The sequence below is a fragment of the Hyaena hyaena genome, unplaced genomic scaffold (assembly GCF_003009895.1).
Source record: "Hyaena hyaena isolate Hyena2069 unplaced genomic scaffold, ASM300989v1 scaffold_558, whole genome shotgun sequence".
In the NCBI taxonomy this organism is placed as follows: Eukaryota; Metazoa; Chordata; class Mammalia; order Carnivora; family Hyaenidae; genus Hyaena; species Hyaena hyaena.
Genome location: NW_024081188.1, coordinates 295,697 through 317,158, shown reverse-complemented (window position 1 = coordinate 317,158; position 21,462 = coordinate 295,697). Strand labels below are relative to the sequence as shown.

The 21,462-nt window shown below is 42.9% G+C and overlaps 1 protein-coding gene across 1 annotated transcript; it reads left to right on the top strand.

Annotated features, from left to right (window-relative positions):
- Positions 1-260: 260 nt before the first annotated feature.
- On the top strand, positions 261-12,865 carry LOC120247941 (protein kish-A-like). The gene is made up of 2 exons (XM_039256048.1): positions 261-470; positions 12,716-12,865. The coding sequence occupies exons 1-2, from the start codon at positions 261-263 to the stop codon at positions 12,863-12,865; spliced, it is 360 nt and encodes a 119-aa protein (XP_039111979.1).
- Positions 12,866-21,462: the final 8,597 nt, after the last annotated feature.

Sequence of the window (21,462 nt, the reverse complement as noted above, 5' to 3'; positions counted from 1 at the left end):
TTTATCGGGGCTCATTTTATAGCTTAACGTATGGTGTATTCTGGAGAATGTTCCATGTGCCTTTAGAAGATCGTGTGTTCACTGCTGCTGGGGAAAGTGTTCTTAAAGTGTTCTGAGAGGTCTAGTTACTTTATGGTTTCATACATTACTTTATAAAATCAGTTTGTACAATCTTGGATATATTACATGATTGAAATTGTATAGAAACTCTCAACAAAATATTCGGAAGGAGATGTGGCTGGGGCTTTGCCAGCCTCACTATGTCTGCCATTTTCAATTTTCAGAGTCGGTTGACTGTAATCTTGCTGCTTGTATGTTCCTGTGTTTATATCCCATCCTTGGTACACAGCTTCCTGGACAGAAGTAAAACTGGACTGTTGGGTATATTTTGGAAACATTCCAGAATTGGTGAACAGCAGAGTCCTTATGTTGCAGTGTGCTGTATAGTGATGGCCTCCAGCTTCCTCTTCGTACAGTGGCTCGGCAAAATATTGTAATTTAATTGTCATCAGATTTCAGTATGAAAAAAGGATTTATCTGCAGAAAATAATGGAGTGAATGGTTAGCTCTTTTATCTCAGAACATTGAATGAGATAAATTTCTAGCTGCTGTTCTCTATTTTTGTTGCTGGACTAATGTTCTGAGTAAATAAGATGTAACCATTTAACACTGAAAGAGTTAAACACGTCTGTAACAATCAACCCGAGCATTGTCGCTACGGCATTACATTGTGCAAATGTTATTCTGCTGTGTCAGGTACCAGTTTGTAGTGAGGTATGTCTAAGGCATAGGATAGAAAACAAATGTGATAAATTACTCAAGTGCCTTTCCCTGTGATTTGGAAACGAAAAGCCTTTATAGAATAAGAAAAAATATTCTGAGGGAATCCATGAATTTTGATAATTACCTCTACCTGGTGGGACTGTGAATGGCTTCCCCCCTTATTCTATTTTCCATATTCATTGTGATGAGCATGTATTATGTAATATTGATAAAATAAACTTAAAAACAAATCAGACAAAATGGAAGAGGGCAGTGGGAAAGACTTACTGAAGGAGGTAATGAAATTGTGGTAAGATTTATCCAGGTATGTTTCTCATCGCAAAACATTGTGCAAACAGCACGTCCTCAGTGCTATATGTTGAACCGAAGATGATAGCTTTCCATCTTTCCAAACATTAAATATAAATGTAAGGAATTGACTGGTCACTTTGGCTTTCACGTTAAACTTGTAGAGTTAGTGCAGCTTATATTTGTAAGGTGTGAGAAAAGGGGCCTCTAAGGATTGGAATCTTCAATCTTTCCTTTTTTTGAGGATGAATCTCCTATTATCTGTCGACAGCCTTGTTGCTGTCAGTCAGATCGCCTGTTGCTGGATTTGGCAACTCCATAGGCAGTATTTTTTTTTTTTAATTTTATGCCAGAGGAATCTCAATTAAAGTTTTGCTGGCTATGTTTTGCTAATTGTTCGACATATTAGCAAATTTTAAGTTTCTACTCTGTGAAATAATTATGTGTACTTGTTTCTGATTAGAGAACAACAAAGATATTTATTGGTTTATATCCACGCTTGATCCGAAAAGATTTGCAAGGGTTTGATGAGGATAGAGTTATTTTCTGCAACCTTCAAGGACTTTGGCTTTAATGTACATTTTGGAAAGCTTAAAATACGGCATTGCTGTGACTTGGAACTGCTCCATCCTTGCTCGCAAGCAGAGCATTTGCAGAATCAGCATTTCCTGTAATAGGATCATGTTGTAAAATGTGGTGCTATCTGCAAATAGATTAATAATATGTGAGGCAATGCCAGTTTTTATGCCTTATAATTTGGGATGATTTTCATCACCACTGTGAGTGGTTCTATTGTGAAAGCAAAAGGAATAAGTAGATTGCAGGCTTGATTCTTGCTAGATTGCAGTCTAGACTACAGCTTTTATTTTGGTGCAAGGCTTAGCTTCTTATGTAGAGAAATGATAACCTAAAGCACAGTTCTCTTAAATCATATTTTCTTTCCATTTATGAAGAAAGGCTGCCTCTAGGGAGTTTCTAATAGGCGAAAACATTTTTTTTTTTTTTTGCACTTTATGGTAGGGAATTAAATAAAAATTTCCTCTACCAGTGTGTGCCAAGTTCCCGTCCCTCACGAATCTGCTAGGGGTGACAGGAATCTCTAAAACTCTTTTTGTTGTATCTGTCCTGAGTTAGAACGAGAGCACAAATTAGGAATTTTCCTCTTTGCTAAAATGTACAATGATAATTCAAATACAGTAAATATCAATGAAGATTCCATCTTGCACCGTTCTCTCTTGCTTTTCTTAAGATTTTCAGTGATTCTTCCTTGCTTTTTTTCCCCCCTATGACCAAACATTGAGGTTAGAGTGAGAGTTTAGCAAAGTAATGAGTTTCAGGCAGTGTTATATGGCTAAGGAGGATAAAGTGACAAGATTGTTTTCCAAATGCTCATGGTATCTTTTTCACTTATATAGGAGGATTGCATAGGAATATATGGGTGTGTGTGTAGTACATATATTAGAGGAAAACACCTGTCCTTTTATTTTATTCTTTTTCTATGAAAATTTATCAGTGGACTATTTCAGTTGTTAACTTAGGAGTTTCAGGATACCAGCAGGCTGCTCTGGGCCAAAAAAGCTGATGATTATGTTTCCCTTAAGTTTTGAGACTGAATGTTTTAATATAAGGGTTGGAGGAGGCATGAAGGCACCCTGGGCGGAAACTGATGCACCTTCAAATCAGGTATTCTTGAGTGTTTGACCTGACTTTATTTAAAAGATATTTAAAAAAATTTTTAAGGTTTATTTTATTTTTGAGATATATGTAAAGAGACAGAGTGTAAGCAGGGGAGGGTCAGAGAGGAAGGGAGACACAGAATCCAAAGCAAGTTCCAGCTCTGAGCTGTCAGCACAGAGCCCGAAGTGGGGCTCCAACCCACGAATTATGAGATCATGACCTGAGCTGAAGTTGGACGCTTAACCGACTGAGCCTCCCAGGCGCCCCTGACCTGAATTTATTCAGAGGAAAAGCTGAGCACTCTGTGGAGTAAGGAGGACACTCAGGACCCCTGTTTTTAGTTTAGTTTACATTAGTTGTTTTTTTTTTTTTAGCTCTGACGCTAGGCTTACATACCATACTCAGTGTAACAAAGATCGTGCAATGAATTTGAGCAGTCTTTTGCTTTTTAATGGACTAAGGAAAGAATAATGAAAAACACTTATGAAATCACATGAAGCAAACAGATATTGAATATTTGGTCATATTTACTTCATATCTTCTGTCTCTTTTTTATTTCTTTGTTTTGAAAAGTTTATTTATTTATTTTGAGAGAGAGAGAGAGAGAGAGAGAGAGCGGGCGGGGCAGAGAGCGAGAGGGAGAGGGAAACCCAAGTAGACTGTGCTGTCAGTACAGAGCCTGACTCAGGGCTCCATCCCATGAACCATGTGATCATGTCCTGGACCAAAATAAACAGTCAGGCACTTAATTGACCATACCACCCAGGCGCTCCATCTCAGTTTCCTTTTTAAATAGAATAAAATATTACACCTAAAGGTGAAGGCCCATTTCTCCCCACTTTCCCCCAGAGGCAATGCTATCATGAATTTGGTTGTGAATTTAGCCCATATGTATATACTTTTTATGAATCTGTAAACAATATGGAATGATGCTGTGCATTTTTGTCATTTATATGAATGGTAGATTCCTTCATGCAATGTTCCAAAACAGGCTTTTTTTCCCCACTAAATCTGTTTTCAAGCACTATACGTGTAGATCCATATGCCTAATTAATTTTAACTATTTAGTATTCTGTTGTGAAATAACCACAATTTATTGGCCCATTCTCTGACTGATGGATATTAAAATTTTTCCAATGTTTCGCTACCATAAACATGGTTGCATTGCTCCTAATACCTCACCATTTGGTATAATTGCTGAAGACTTTTGGTAAAAAAATGAAAAACATTTGACCTTTTATCAAATTAAGAGAATAACCTTCTATTCCCAGCTCACTAGATATTTTAACTGCTTTCTTAAAGGCAGTTTTATAATTCTACTTGAGGGATGGGGATCCTTCTCCCAAGTCCAAAAGAGTTATCAGAAGTACTCCTTCAGGAGTGGCTGGGTGGCTCAGTCAGTTAAGCATCTGACTCTTGATTTTGTCATGATCTCACGGTTTGTGAGATCGAGCCCCACATCGCACTCTATGCTGACAGTGAGGAGCCTGCTTGGGATTCTCTCTTCCTCTGTCTGCCCCTCCCTCAGTCACACTCTTTTGCTCTCTCAAAAATAAATAAACTTAAGAAATATATCCCTTCAGATTTGATACAGTACTCTATCTAAAATAGAGATTTCATAAATTCAGTTTTTCACATTTTATTACAGTTTCCTTGATGTTTTGGCGCAACTTGTTGATCGGTTTCCTGGGAAGCTGCCCAGCTAGTCCACCCTTGAATTTGCCTCTGTTAATTTGTAAAGTCAATCATTAGGATATTCTTATAATATCCAGCTTGAAAACTAATTTATGTGTTAAACAAAGATTTCTCTAACTTATGATGATTCTTAAAATATTTTTAGGTTGGAGGATTCTACCTAAAACCAATGCTTAGCTTAATCAAAAAGAAAGAACAAAAATTAGTGATGCCCAGGTGGCTCAGTCAATTTAGCATCCGACTTTGGCTCATGTCATGATCTCATGGTTCCTGGGTCTGAGCCCCATGTCGGCTCTACCCTGGCAGTATGGAGCCTGTGTGGGATTCTCTCTCTCCCTCCCTCCTGCTCTCTGCCCATCTCCCACTTGTGGTCTCTCTTTCTCTCAAAATAAATAAACTTAAAAAAAAAAGAATGGACAAAAACTGTCATCACAGATTGAGGTGTTTTTGCACTGTAAAACAAAAACACTAATTTCTTTGGATTTGGGGTATTCATTTTTGTTAAGCATAAAAACCATATATCAGACCTAAATTTAAAAGAAAGTAGGGGCGCCTGGGTGGCTCAGTCAGTTAAGTGCCTGACTTCAGCTCAGGTCATGATCTTGCAGTTCGTTAGTTCGAGCCCCACATTGGGCTCTGTGCTGACAGCTCAGAGCCTGGAGACTACTTCAGATTCTGTGTCTCCCTCTCTCTCTCTCTGCCCCTCCCCTGTTTGCACTCTGTCTCACTCTCAAAAATAAACAAACATTAAAAACATCAAAATCAAAAAAAGAAAGTAATCTATACTGTAAATACAATATAAACTAGATATTTAGGGAGTAGGTAAAATGAAATGTTTATATATTTACTTTATCTTCAGTACATTTCGTACTACACAGTGAAGCTAGAATTACATAAATCATCCAGTGTTTATTATTTATTGTAATTTCTGTCAATGTGAGAGAATTGAAAACAGGAATTACTTAGGAAATAAATTTTCTCTTTGGTTGGAAGTAGCTGAAGCTTCCTGCGGTTGCCATTTCGGTAGTCACCACTGGGTGGCAGCAGCAGCCTGCTCAACCCCCCAGCACGGGCAGCATCCAACATGGCATCCTTTCCTTTTCTGGTAGCCAGAAAGCTGTAATTATGTGGATTCTGAGTTGGAAGGAAGGATGGCTATTTAGATGAACTCCCTCAAAATATTGTTAATATAGTATTGTGTAATCATAGTAGTATTGATGCATGTATCACGGAGGGTTTTTTTTTCCTTCTAATTTCTTTTTTTCCCCCTCCAAATAAACATTTTCTCCCATCTGTGTGGGCAACTGTGTATATACAAATAATAATTTTTATCTCAAACCCACCTCCGTATGAGCCAAGATATTGTCAACTATTAAGCAAACACAATATGAGAAACATCGCCTCCCCCCAGAATTGCTGTAAACTACCATTTAGGTGACAGGGGAGGTGCCAATTTCTTTGTGAATGCTTTCTTACTCATGGTGAGAGCGTCACGTCCTAAGAGCATGCAGCACTGAAGCAATCTACTCAGTCTTTGGAATGGCTATGGAATGGCTATATTGCACATGCTATTCCCATTATTGTCTGCTGAGATTTAGAGATAGCTGGGATGCAGAGTATTTCCAACTTGTGTCAGTAACGTGCTTTTATAAGACAGACAACTGTAGAATAAAGGTGGCATTAGTGATTTTATTCCAGAAGATATCCACACCTGCTTTTAGGAGCTCTCTACCTCATAGGTTGCGTCTTATAATGAGTGATGATCCTTGAAATCCCAGTTATTGGCAACTACGAGGGGTTCTTTTAAGAGAGCGGAGTGTTTTCATTGGGTTTAGTGATTCATGTTTTTCAAGCTGAGTTTCCCCAGCCCTGGGGACATGGGATGGTGTGCTGGGCATTTGGCAAAGCACAGGACAAATGTGGCATATATTCTTTGAGGGTCATATCTGCTACTTGGATGATATAAAACATTGTTGTTGAGTTCTTATAAGTAAATCTGGAAGAGAAGGAACATTCACATGAATTTTAAGATAAAGTGCAAGTATTCCGTTAAGTGTTTTGCTTGGGATGGGCTGCTTCACTTTATATCTGGCAGACATTCTAGAGCCATGTGTTTTCTGTCTCCTGCTTTAGAAAGAAATAGTAAATACAAAGAAAGAAATTTGAGAAGCACTAACTAATTAGCATGGATTTATTCAACATTAGCATCCACCTGTTACCTATATTAGAGTTAACAGTGGCTGTGAAACATAGGACTGGTGAATTTTGAATGCCTGGTTGGTGTTTAGAGGGATGAGGCCTTGTGCGGCCCTAACAGGACACCAAATTGGGAGTTTTTGGACAGAGGAGGGATGGCACCAGGGCGCGGCTGCCTGTCAATGGTCGGAGGCACCATATAGTTTACAGTTTTCTCATAAATGCCTGGGACCCTTCTTGGTCTCTAAACTTTTCCCCCTGCTATTTTTTTCTCCTTAGTCTGGTTACTTCCTTAATTAAATCACTCCCTGCAAAGGGGTTCATACCATCTTCAATGTGACTACTTAGCATTTGGACTCCTCCATTTTAGATCCTACTCAAGGACCATCTTGTTCAGGTCCCACCCCTTCAGATCAGAGATGGTTTGGGTGCTCTGGTACACATTCTTAAGCCTCCTGGGGCTTCTCTCCTGAACTCTTACCTTGGCTTTCATGGCTCTTCATGGTCTGGCTCTTGGCTTCTCTTCATTTTCTATTCTCTAGACCCCCAGAGGGATTCAGCCACACTGGTGTCTGTGCTGTTCCTCAAACATTTCGAGTCATTCCTATCTCAGGGCCTTGCCTCTCTGTCCATTCTTCCAGGAATGCTCTTCTAATACCAGTTTGAGTTGCTCCCTTATGTCTTCCACATCCACACACCAATGGTGCTTGATGGCTGAGACTCCAGAGTTACCTTCCTGACATGGCCCGTCACTCACCTTTACCTTAATCTTGATTTACTTTTCTTCAGAGCCCTGGTCTGCTACGTCATGCATTTATCATTCATCTGTCTGCCTTCCCCTTTCCCTCCACCAGACCATAAAACCCATTAGTGTGGCGCCCTTATCTTGTTCGCCACTGTATCACAAATAGTGCCTGCTTTACAGTGAATGCGGAACACAAATTTGTGGTATGAGTGGCTCAGCTCTGCCATTTTACAGATCTGATTACTGAGGTCCAGTGACGTGTATAAGGCCAGGGACTAGGGAGTGGGAGAACAGGTGGGCTTCTCCTCTGACAGCTTGGACGAGGCTGGCCATTTCTGTTTCTGAGCAGGAGAGTCCCCACTTTGTACCTCTCCATCTCACAGGTGACTGTGCCTTGGCTTGTCTCATTCTAGAGTTGCTTCATGTGTGGGTCGTGTCTGCATAACTAGATTATAAGCACCTTGAAGGCAGGCACAGTCACCTTTCCTTGTATGCACAGTGTGTCAGGAACCCAAAAGATGGTTAATGAATGCTTTTTAAATTCTTACTTTTTTTTTTTTTTTAAAGAAGTGTTATCTGGAAAAAGTATGACATTTATATATTGAGGCAAATGGGTAGATTTTTAGAATCAGGAATCCTGAATGCTTTCTATGATTTTTATTTTTATTTTTCAAAAATTTATTTCTGAGAGGGAGACAGTGAGAGAGAGAGTGAGTGGGGGCCCAGGGGGTGGGGTCAGAGAGAGAGGGAGACACAGAATCTGAAACAGACTCCAGGCTCTGAGCTGGCTGTCAGCACAGAGTCTGACACGGGGCTCGAACCCATGAACTATGAGATCATGACCTGAGCCAAGGTCAGATGCTTAACTGACTGAGCCACCCAGGTGCCCCTCTTTGTATGATTTTTAAGACTGTCTCTTCACTCCTGACCCTCATAGTTCTATAAACTTTGGGAAGAGCAAAAGATAAATTTCCTCCTTTGGCGTTTTAGCATCAAAAAAATATTTGCTTTAGCAAGATGTGGTAAAACAAGGGTCCCCAGGGACCTCAGAGCAGTTGCCAGCACTGGGTTTTAGAAACGGCTGGCAAGTTTTATTACCAGTTAATGGCATTTGTAGTTGTGCTTTGGCAAATAACCATGAGAAATCAATTGTCAGGCATGGATGCTGCGAGAAAATTACTGTCAGTCTTTTGAAAACTGCCTGAGGATGAGGGCTATGGGTCAGTAACTGCATCAGGCACATGAAGACTAAGGCAAAGCATTTACACGGGGTGGGTGCTATTCAAGAAGGAGTGAGGTTTGGTGGTGCCTGATGCTAACACACCTCTTCTTCTCACCACACATGCCCTCACTGTGGAGGGCTCTGAGGAGCACCTTTGTTATCTGTGCGGAACTATCCGATTTCATTCATCCTGAAAATCTAAGGAGTGTTTTCATTAGTGCCTGAGAAAATCCCGAGTCCTGGGTCCCTGAAAGATACTTCACTACAGTGGTTAAGAGGACAGGTTTGAACCCTGTCTCTACCATTTACTTGCTCTAAGATCTTGGGCAAGTTATTTAAGCTCTCTCTAAGTGTGTTTTCTTCTCTGTTAAATGGAAATTAAAAATGGTATCAATTGCACGTGTTGTTGAGATTAAGTGAGGATCTATAGGTGAAGTGCTTATCACATTATCTGACAAACGGGAAGGGGTCAAAGCATCTTATATTTTTATTTTTAAAAATGTTTTTATTATTTATTTTTGAGAGAGAGAGACAGAGTATGAATGGGGGAGGGGCAGAGAGAGGGGGAGACACAGAATCTGAAGCAGACTCCAGGCTCTGAGCTGTCAGCACAGAGCCCAACATGGGGCTTAAACCCATGAACTGTGAGATCATGACTTGAGCTGGTCAGATGCTTAACCAACTGAGCCACCCAGGCGCCCGAATACATTTTTATTTTTTAAAATGTTTATTTTGAGAGAGAGAGAGAGAGAGAGAGAGAGAGAGAACCTGTGCAAGTGGGAGAGAGGAAGAGAGGGAGAGAGGCCTCTCCCCAAGGAGGCTCCGCCCTGTCAGCACAGAGTCCACAGAGATCGTGGGGCTCGATCTCACAGACTGTGAAATCGTTACCTGAGCCCAAATCATGAGTCAGATGCTCAACTAACTGAGCCACCCAGGTGCCCCACAAAGCATTTTTTTATTAAAACTTTTTTTAAAACATTTATTTATTTTTGAGACAGATTACAAGCAGTGGTGCTGCAGAGAGAGAGACACACACACACAGAATCCCAAGTAGGCTCCAGGCTCATGAGCCTGATGCGGGGCTTGAACTCATGAACCATGAGATCATGACCTGAGTTGAAGTCAGTCGCTTAACCAGCTGAGCCACCCATGTGTCCCTCAAAGCATTTTAAATCAGTAAATACATATGCTTCAGTAAAGAATGTGTATTTAGACTGGTCTAGCCAGTAGCTTTTCTGTCCTCCCAAACTGTGCTGTGGTTTTCTACCCCGCCGCCCCCTTCCCACTTCCCTGAGAAATGAATCAGAATTCTTTGGGACACTGGTTCACTCCTCAGTCAGCACCCTAGAAGAACGATTTTTCCGGGCCATTTCACGCTGTGTTTGCTGATACCAGCTTACCTGGATTGGAGATGCGACTAGACGTAGGTGGAAACTGCTGACGCCACCCAGGCTAGGAAGCCACCTGCCCTCACCAAATCTTCAGGAAGTGAAAGCGGCCATGACAACAAGGGCGGCCATCTGTTCTTTTTCTAGGGAGAGCGAGACCCCAAATTGAGGCTTACCGGGAGATTCTGGGTACTGAGGTAAACTTCGATTTGCAATTCTGAAGTAAGCTGGGAGCCCAGCTCCTTGAGGGCAGATTCCAAGCTTGATTTCTTTGTAGAAAGTATCCACTGAGTAGAATTATTGGCAAATGGAAATTGGGTGCATTGGGTGCCGGGCCAAGCGTGGTCCGCTGACAGTCAATATGCCGCCTCTGATCTCTGGGTGCCTTGTTGGTTGACAAGCTCTTATAGAAACAAAGGAAGTGGTGGCCCAACGGGGACTGTCCCTTGTGGGGACCGGAAGTAGCTGACCATCTGCTCATCTCAATTCAAATATTTAACAGGAGGTTGAAACACACAAAAGTCACTATGAAATTACCAGTTTATCTCCTAATCTTCATTTCGGTCGAGGAGGGCAGGGGTCCCTTGCGGTTAGCGTCTGTTTTTCAGTTTTGGAGACCGCCAGGAGATGGCGCCAGGGCTTGGGTCTTAATGAATCCTCGGCGCACCAAAGAAAAGAAAATGTTTTTGACAAAACCTTTCTTTCTCAGGAAATCTGAACAGAAATCCTGGCCTTGGCATTGCTCGGGTTAAATGCTCATCTCTTTCCATTTGGCAAAGAGTTGAGTTTCTTGTCGCGGTGCCCTACATTTTCACTTAGAGATTCTCCATCACTGGGTCTTGCTGCTTCTGGTGTTGTCTCGGTACATACGCTAACTCAAGCTTGGGGTTTTAAATGAATAAGATTAGAACTTTCCAGTAGGTTGCATGAAAAAAAATTAGCGATCATGCCATTTGGAGAAGAGTAGATGTTTTGGAGTATACCATTTTTTTTTCCTTTTTGATCCTTTTCACTAAGTCTGCTGCTGTTAGCTCGGAAGCCAATATAGCTGATGCAAGAGATTCCAGCACTTTCTACCAGGCAGTGTTTATACTTCAGGGCTGATTTCCTACCAAGATTAATAAAAATAACCACCACAACATAAAAGCTGCTTTATGAGCTTGCTTTCAGCATGCCACTGCTGGTACTGAGCACGAGGCACTCATTGTATGATTTAACCCTTGTGATAACCTTCTGGAATACATACTTTATCATCCCATTCTTCGGGCCAGAAAACTGAAGCTTATGGTCCATAATTTGCCCAAAGTCACTCAACTAGTGAGCAGCAGAGCAGGGGTTGAAACCCAGAAATATGATTCCACGTCCACATGTTGGACCACTGCGCCTGCTGAAGCGGCAACTGTGGGGGATAACTGGGCACTCTGGAGGGAGTGCTCAGTGGTTTCAGGGAGCTGGATGTGCTAAGGGCACACAGGTATAGAGGTGTGGGTCTCAGCCCTGAGCCACATCACATGGTTTCTCACATCCTGGCCCACGGGATTCAAGCTTTTGAGACCTTTACAATCTGAGCTCTACTTCCCTCCCCTCTCCCACTGGATTGCCACTCTTTAGGTACTTTTCTTTTTCTGTAATTTTCTAAGCCCATTTGTACCTCAGGGCCTTTGCACCTGCTGCTCTTCTGCTTGGAGTTTTTTTCCCCTCAAATCCTCACAGGACTGGCTGTTTTTTCTCAGGACCCAGTGTAGATATGACCTTCTTAGAGACTCCTTTCTTGCCACCTGATCTATTAAGGCTCCTCAGGTCTTTCTTTCTTTCTTTTTTTACATTTTTAAAAATATTTTTTATTTGTTTCTAGGAGAGAGAAAGAGAGACAGCGTGAGCAGGGGAGGGTCAGAGAGAGAGAGAGACACAGACTCTGAAACAGGCTCCAGGCTCTGAGCTGGCAGTCAGCACAGAGCCTGATGTGGGGCTCAAACCCACGAACCGCGAGATCATGACCTAAGCGAAAGTCGGACGCTTAACTGACTAAGCCACCCAGGCGCCCTGCCTCAGGTCTTTCTTATCTCATCACTCTCTTGCATTCTCTTCATTGTCCTTGTGATGATCTCTGTGTTCTCAGCTCGTTAGCTGGTTTGTTTACCTGGATATTATGGTGTCTCCCTCATTAGACTGTAAGCTCTATGAGATAGGGATCTTGATAGTAGTCTGGGTCCTTGCTGGGTTCCTGGAACCTAGAACACTCCCAACACAGAGGAGGTGCCTAATAAATATGTATTAAATGAATATGGTGGGAGGATGTGATAGTGGTGGAATAGATAGTGGGAGTCGAGGTGTCACCCATCAGGATGTGCCCAGTACCATTGGAAAGCCCAGGCTGACGCCAAACATTTGATGATCAATTCCTGGCAAAAGTCAGGAAGTCATGGTTAAAATAGTTTAACCAGGGGCGCCTGGGTGGCTTAGTCGGTTAAGCGTCCGACTTTCGCTTAGGTCATGATCTCGCGGTTCGTGGGTTCTAGCCCCGCGTCGGGCTCTGTGCTGACTGCCCGCTCAGAGCCTGGAGCCTGTTTCAGTCTGTGACTCCCCCTCTCTCTGACCCTCCCCTGCTCACGCTGTCCCTCTCTCTGTCTCCTAGAAATAAAGAAATTTAAAAAAATTAAAAAAAAATAGTTTAACCAGATGATCACGATCACGTCCCCCCCCTCCCCTTCCCCGACCAAGGCGACGCCGTGGAGGGCGATGACAGCGAGCGGAGGCCCCACCTCCCACAATTCTCCTACTCTGCCAGTGGCATGGCCTGAGGAGGCCAGCAGCGCACTCCGGACGATGCTGGCCCTGGGGGACCGGGAGGAAGCCTCCCAGACCATCTGATCCCTAGTTCACGTTCCTGTCAGAGGAGCCGCCTCGGAGAGTGATGGGAAAGCCTTCGTGCTGTGGGCGGGGTGGCCCGCCTTGGAGGGGTCTCCTCCCAGCCGGGCCAGGCCAGGAGGGAGGGGTCCTGCGAGTCTTTTTAATTTATTTCATCTAGCTCTCCAGACGTGGCCTTGGCCTTCAGAACGATTAGATTCACATAGGAAACGGTCGAGGACTTCTGCAGCCACGTGCAATTGGGGGCCCAATTGTTTTTTCACCCAAAACATAAGCTCTGGGGCTTAGCTGCCTGGATTTATGTCCTGACTCTGGCATCTACTGGCTGTGTGACCTTGGCCAAGTTATCTAACTCCTGTGCCTCAGTTTCCTCATCAATAGGTTGAATAATAATATTAATAATAATGCCCACCTCACGTGACTGTTACGAGGATTCCGTGGGCTGATAGATGTAGTGGGTTTGGATGCCGCCTGGCACACAGCTTTCTGCAAACAACTGTGAAACAGACAAAAGTGCAATCAGGCAAATCCCCGTGACTGTAGAAATCTGGAAAAAGGAAAATGTTAGTGTGGGGAAAGGCCCTGCTCCTTGGAGGAACCAGGATTAGATTGGATTGTGTTTGGGAGAAGGAGGGAAAGTTTGCATTTGCTCTGGTCCCTAATTTCTATGCAGATGTATATTCGAGAGGGTTTTTGAGCATGCGGAAAATGATCGGCAGACGGCAGACGTACTCTCCCACCCTTCCATCACCTATCCCCCAAAGCATTCTAGGAATTCACTCTATATAATGGGATTTTTGGGGGCATTCATATTGTCTGGATTTAACACATGCAGTGATTCTCTTCAAAGCAAACAGCCCACAGCCTCTTCCCCTCAAGCCACGGTCCTGGTTGGAGCACAGGCTCTGAAGTGAATCTCCGTTGGTCTAGGATGATTCAACTTGGGAGAGGTGTGAATTCCCTCCTCTCTTCTCTTGATTAAGTTTAAGCAACACGCCCTTGAGCACTAACTCTGTGCAAGGTAGACATGCTGAGTGTGGAAAGGGTGATGAACAATGACATCCCTGATGACGTGAGTATCTAGAAGAAGTTTCAAATTAATGGTGGTCCAGAGCCTGTAGCACAGTGTGTAGGGACCAAAGGGAAACCAACATGGAGACAGAGAGAGCAATAAGACAGAATCCACAGTCCCAGGTCAGGACTGCATGCCGCAGAGTACAATGGGCTCTCAAGCGGAGGTGGCTCCGAGGGAGATGGAGGCATCTAATAATAGCAGCAACATTGACAACAAAACAGAATGCTCATTTTGATAGCAGAGAGGGTGACTTCTGGATAAGGGCTTTGTGCATTTTCAACAAGGCGGAAGATAAATGGAAAGAAGCCTTCTCTCAGCTATAAAGTGGACATCAAAGCTTTTCTATTGATCGAAGGGAAATAATTACAATGATATCATGAGAGTCAATGGATTCCCTACACGGAACTATTGGTCTGATTTATGAAATCTCACCCATTCCCGACACACGGCCTCAGGACATAGTGGTAAATAATAGCATTTAATTAAAACACATAAAACAGAAGTGTCAATGACAGCATATGTCAAAATCAATAAAATGCTAATTTCTAAAGATCCTGTTCGCATGGGGTCTAGAAATTCCACAACAAAGAGCCTTTGTGGGAAGTAGCAGCCTTCCATTTCCTGTGGCTGGAGTTATAGACCTGGGATATCCTACAGCTCAAATCCTCATGCAGAAGATAAACTGAGGCCCAGAGAACCGACAGGTTTATAATAGAATTAGTAGTAGGGGGATAGTCTGACTTTCAGCCTGCTATTCTTCATTCTCTCCATGCTCTTTGAGTCCCAGAATTATCAGTAGGAATGCCCTCCCTCCCTTCACAGCAGATGTCTGGATACCACTCCATGTGCCAGCTGATGGAAGAAACCTACCCACAGGACCACAGGTGCCTCTAAATCTCATAACACACGACATCTTCCGTGCCTGACTGCATCTTGACAAAAGCTTTTAATTGGCAACCTGCAGTGTGACACTTCTAAGTAGAATTGCTTCTTTGTGCCTGTAGGTCCCCTTCCAGTCTCTTGGATTTTGGCAGAGTGCTCAAAACATTAGCCTGGCAATCTATTTTATCTTACTGAGATGCGTTCTTGGAGGGCAAGAATGGCAGAGAAGACAAATTCCCTTTTAATTCATTTAGAACATGATTCAGTTTTGCAACAAATAAGATTTTCTTCCATCCAGGTGATTTCACTGGGTTAAATGCTAGAAACCCAAGTACTGTGTGTGGGCTTAGGATTGCATGGGGTTTCTATCACTTTCCAGCTCTTGTTCTGAAATTTGGGCATAGAGTACTGGAAACTCTGACTTTTCAAGACGTTGCTTGACACTGATATCATTGACTAAAATGGAAAATGAGAGATGCCTCAAGTCTTAATTGCCTGGGCATGCACTGACTACTGAGTCTTACCAAGGATCAACAGTGAAGAAAATAATATTTGGGTTTGTAGAAGTGTGGGACTGAGGTGGGCATGGAAACTTAGACTCTAGGATGTCTGATTTCTTCTCACTCCCAGATTCCATCTAAAAATGCTAACTCTATTGTTGCTCACAGACCAGAGAATGGATATTCCTTCCGTGGAACGTGATCTGTGCTTTTCTGTTTATTTGGTTCTCTACTGAATGCTCATTGAGTTGAGGTAGAGGGTGTCTCTGTGTGCTGGTAATTTTCTAACATGGGCAAAGAGACCGGGAAGTGCTTGGCAAATCCTGCCTAAATTAGAGGTTCTCCCAAACTTTCTAAATGAACGGGGCTCAGGAATACTGATCTGGTTCAGAGGTGGACAACTAGAGAGTTTGTTCTGTAGCAGAACTTGATGGTACTTTATTTTTTATTAAAATTTTTTTGACATTTGTTCATTTTTGAGAGACAGAGAGAGAGCACAAGCAGGGGAGGGGCAGAGAGAGGGAGACACAGAATCTGAAGCAGGCTCCAGGCTCTGAGCTGTCAGCACAGAGTCCGATGTGGGGCTCAAACCCACAAACCATGAGATCATGACGTGAGCCGAAGTTGGATGCTTAACCGACTGAGCCACCAGGTGCCCCTGCATAATACTTTAAAATGTCATTTATTAGAAATTTATTTTGTAGTGGGCATGATTCATTTAATCCTCAAAACAATCCTAGGGCAGATATCTCTTACTAATCCCACCATTCTGACTTCCATTTGAGGTGCTGTGACTTGCCCAAGGTCATAGACAAGTAGCAAAGACAGGACTCAGGGTGCCTGGGGGGCTCAGTCGGTTAAGTGTCTGACTCTTGATCTCAGCTAAGGTCTGGAGCTCAGGGTTGTGGGTTCAAGCCTCAAGTTGGGCTCCATGCTGGGTGCGAAGCCTACTTGAAAAAAAAAAAAGGACTCAAGTCATTGTGGTTTGACTCCCAAATCTGTGTATTTGACATTATACCACCCTGCCTTTCATGTGCAATCATATTATCTGTTACGTAGATTATATACTTGTTTAAGGTGGCTGATGGAGATCATGGGTCTGGGGTAATTCCTCCACCCAACCAACTTGCCTGAAGGTTCATAGCAGCAGATGTTTATTCTGAAATGCTTTGTCGATAAGTGAAAACAGGATGAATCCAGCTTTGTGAACTGAGAACCCACTGGAGCTCCTGGGGATGAAAGCAAACAAAAGAGTGAAATGTCCACATCCTACCGCCTGGAAATTAGCTAATAGCACGGGTGCTGTCTACCTAAGAGGTAAAAACTAGTTGGCAGGGAATCTGGTGGTAGAGGAAAGCCTAAGTTCTCACTTTGTATAAAAAACTATTTTTCTGTGTTTGTCACAAAGTAAGACCTGTAAAGTATTTTGAGGAGACCACACAGGTATCTTGTTCAGGAGCATTCGAAAGACTAATCAAGGCCACCTTTGTTGTTACTCTAATAGTATTAGCACAGTGAAGAGAGTATGTGTGGCTGGTGCTGGATAGAAGTCACCAATGGCTGAAAAAATCAGCTGAACAGCTTTTGATCACCAGGGTAGCTGGTGAACCTGGAACTGGAGATAAACTTTCAGGGTGGTAACATCAAGTTAGGAGATCCATGGATTTAATTCTATTTAATTTCAAGGAGAGAACCCTTGGGTTAAGCAGTCATTGCAGAGAGTTGATTGATGAGAAAAATACTGAATCCTACATTTGCCCCAACTTTTTAATTATTAAAATGGTACAGTCTAATTTGAAGAAGTTTACAAAGAAGAAACTCCTTCATTTGTTCTACAAATATTGTTTTTTACATTATACTGAGAGAGAGACAGAGCATGAGTGGGGAGGGACAGAGAGAGAGGGAGACACATAATCTGAAGCAGGTTCCAGGCTCTGAGCTATTAGCACAGAGCCTGATGTGGGGCTCGAACTCATGGACCGCTAGATCGTGACCTGAGCTGAAGTCAGCTGCTCAATTGACTGAGTCACCCAGGTGCCCTTAGAAATATTTTTTAAAACATTTATTTATTTTTGGGAGAGAAAGAGAGCACAAGTGGGGAAGCCTGAGGATCTGAGGCAGGCTCTGTGCTGACAGTGGGACTTGAACCCACAAACCATGAGTTCATGACCTGAGGTGAAATCAAGAGTCGGCTGCTCAGCTGACAGAGCCACCCAGACATCCCACGTTCTACAAATATTTTTGAAGTATCTGCTCAGTGGCAGACATGGATTAGGTACTTGGGATAGAGTAGTGAACAAAATAGACAAAAAGAGCTGCCCTTGCAGATCTTACACTCCAGCAGGGGAGACAGAGATAGTAAATGTAACAACTGAGCACAGTGCACAACTGGTAAGTTGGAAGGTGATAAGTCCTGTGGGAAAAACAGGATGGGGAAAGGAGGAGAGGGAATGGGGGCTGGAAGAGGGATCGCTTTCTAATTTGAAAGAGTGGTTAGGATAGGCCTCACTGAGAAGTGACAGTGGAGAGAGATTTACAGGAGGTGAAGGAGTAGGTCTTTGTGACATCGATGGGCAGGATGTTTTAGGCAGAGGCAGTGGACTTTGCAGTGGTCCTTGGTGCCTGGAAGAGAGTGGGTGAGGGGGAAGAAAAGCTAATGGTGAGATTGGAGAGATAAAGGGACCAGGTCATGAGTTAGATGGGGAGTCACTGGAGGGGTTTGATCAGAGGTGTCAGATAACCTAGCTTTATATATTCAAAGGATTACTCTCTGTGTGAAAAATAGACTGTTGGGGGCAGAAGTATAACTTTTGAGGCCAGGGAGGGGACTCACACTGCAATTCAGGTGAGAGGAGATGGTGGTGGCTTGGACCAGGCTGGTAGCACTAGAGATGGTGAGAAATGCAAGGATTCTGGATAATCTCTGAGTTAGAACCAACCTGGTTTTTAAAGTACTAGATATTGGCTATAGAAGGAAAGAAGAGTTAAAAGGTGGCTCTAAGTGTTTTGGCTTGAGCAGTTGCAAGAATGACTTTGCCTTTGACTGTGATGGGGACTAGTGTAAGTAGAGCAGATTCTTGAGGGGTGTATCGATAGTTCAATTTTAGACACGAGGAGTTTGAGGTACTCAAATGAAGATGGTGAGTAGGATGTTGGATATTATGGGTCAGGAGGTCAGGAATGAGGTTAGGCTGAATTGCTGGTTACAGTATCTAATACATTCTCTAATAACATCTATCTCTCCATTTATCGGACATTCCTTTTATATACTTGCCTTGCTTTTTATAACACACATAAACAACCTGGTTTTTACAGAACACTTCCAACACTGATGCCTGCTGGTGAGCACGTTTGCACGTGGGACACAAATAGTCTCATACTCTGGGCCTACATCTGATGTGTTTATTTGTGTACTTTTTCTTCACAGTATCACTTCTCCTACCTTGCTCTTGCCAGGCCTCTGACAATCAACAAGAATCATGAAGCACTTGCTATTATTCAGTGTAGATTTTTTTGCCTAAGGTCATATGTATTTCTGGGAAATGTAAACAGAAGATGCTCTATTAAAGTTTAATACTAAGGCCATTTTAAAGGGTTTGATTCCACGTGGCCAAAAACCAACAGGCGTCTCTAACATTTAAGAAAGGGATTGGTAGTAGCTGAAAGTTGATCAACCTCTTTTCCCACATTGGCCAATGCCATTAAAATGGTTTTCTGGTCTTGTATCAACATCAGTATGGTTCTTTTGATGCAGTCATTTTGACCCAGGGGTGTTTTAATGCCCATGAAGCAAATGGTTAAACTTTTAGCTTAAAAAAGAGGATGCAGTAATTCCACTTCTGTGAATTCATCCTGCAGACATACTTGCACAGATGCCAAATGAATTTTGTACAAGCGTATTCACTGCAGCACCATTTGTAATAACAAAGGACTGGAAGCGACACAAATGTTCATCAGTAGAGGACTGGTAAATCATAGGCTATCCATACAACAAAATAAGAATGGATGTGCAGAACAGTATGCTACTTTTTGCTTAAACAGATTATGGTGGGGATAATATATATTCTTGGCATATGCATAAAGAAACTCTAGGAATTCACAAGAAAACAATAATAGTAGCTACCTGAATCACAGGAAACAGACAGATAGAAGACAGGGATGGTGAGAAGACTTTTCAAGGTAGACTTTTCATTTTTTGAAGAACAGGTAAACCATAATTCCTTGCCTATTTAAGTTTTTTTAAAAAATGCCCATGTAATATATACAACAGATGTCTTCACCCCATCTCAGACCCCCTACCTCATGCCTAACACTACTTCAGTTGTGTGGCATCCCTGAACGTCACCCTATCCTGGAGGAACACCTGTTTTGGATACTATTTTGGCAGTTAAAAACAAGGTGCTGTTATGAATGTCTGGTTTAAAATGCAACTCCTCCCCTATGACCCAGCAATAGCACTGCTAGGAATTTACCCAAGGGATACAGGAGTGCTGATGCATAGGGGCACATGTACCCCAGTGTTCATAGCAGCACCCTCAATAATAGCTAAAACATGGAAAGAGCCTAAGTGTCCATCAATGGACAAATGGATCAAGAAAATGTGGTTTATCTATACCATGGAATACTACATGGCAACAAGAAAGAATGAAATCTGGCCATGTGTAGCAACGTGGATGGACCTTGAGGGTGTTCTGCTGAGCGAAATAAGTCAGGCAGAGAAGGACAGATACCATATGCTTGCACGTATAGGAGGATTAGGAGGAACTTAACGGAGGACCTTGGGGGAGAAGAAGGGGAAAAATAGTTGGGGACAGGGAGGGAGGCAAACCATGAGAGACTCTTGAACGCTGAGAACAAACTGAGGGCTGATAGGGGTGGGGGGAAGGGAATGGGGGAGATGGGCATGGAGAAGGGCACTTGTGGGGATGAGCACCTGGTGTTATATGGAAACCAACTTGACAATAGACTATTATTAAAAAAAATAAAATGCCAACTCCTTCTTTGAACAGCTCAGCAGAGATGTTCCCCAGATTACCAAAGTGCTGACGGTTTGGTGTAAGATTTTATCCATTCACATTTATTCTCTCATCCAACAAATATACATTCCCTCAGGCCCTCTACTGTGCTGGCACCTTTGTTGTATTTAGATAGATCATGCTGGTTGTGAGTAAGTAGGGTTGGTGGGAGAGACCCCAGCTTGGTGGCCGGGCATCAGCCAGGAGGTTACTGCAGATGATGGTCTGGATGGAGTCTGGACAGGGAGCAGACAGGGAGGGGGAAAAGAATGATGTGCTTTCAGATGCCTCTCTCACCCAGACAGCTGGGACTGAATGTCTCATCACCACTGGCGGGCTCAGAGAGGAACCATTTGTCTGACCTTGCACGAACCCTCTTCTCTGTTGTCTGAAAGGACTTCAGCTTCAGAGATGTCAGAAGCAGATTGAAGAACCACACCCAAGCAAAATGGCAGCAGTGACTTCTTTCCAGAAGGCATAATACTGAGACTGCCAATTCTCTTCTTTTGCTGTGTTGTACTCTTTTGGTTCAGAGTATATTAAGATGATAAAAATGAGAAGCTCCCACTGTGCTCTTCAACAGTTAGAGCTGATAAAGCTCAGTAGCAGGGGTAATTGAAGGAGTTGCTGAGGACATGACAGGTTTTTTGTTTTTGTTTTCATTGGTAGGTCTTCTCAGTGTATCCTACAGCTGCAGAGAGTCTTGGAAACTTCAGAACTAAAACAATGATGTAATTCCAGCCTCTTGGGTCCTTTGTTACACCAGAGAAAATTATCTGTGGGATTGGTGAAGTTGTCTTATGTATAGGAAAATTAAGTCTCAGCTTTTTCTAATTGTGGGGAGGCACATTACTATCTCAAACTGGCTCTTGATGTTGCGGCATTAGCAACATTACCCTTTGGGGGTGATATTGCTTGTAAAGAAAATGCAGTCATGGGTGCCACTTCACCTGTTACTAATTCTTAATATGTGGCCAAGGCTTGGTTTCCTAGGAACCAGTTGAGAGTTAACAGGAAAAGATAAAAGAGCATAAGTCCTAGTGCCTGGACAGTGATGGAGATGGACTAGCTTTAGTTAGTCTCCAGGGGAGCAGGTTGGAAGGAAGGATGAACGGGGTGGGAAGACAT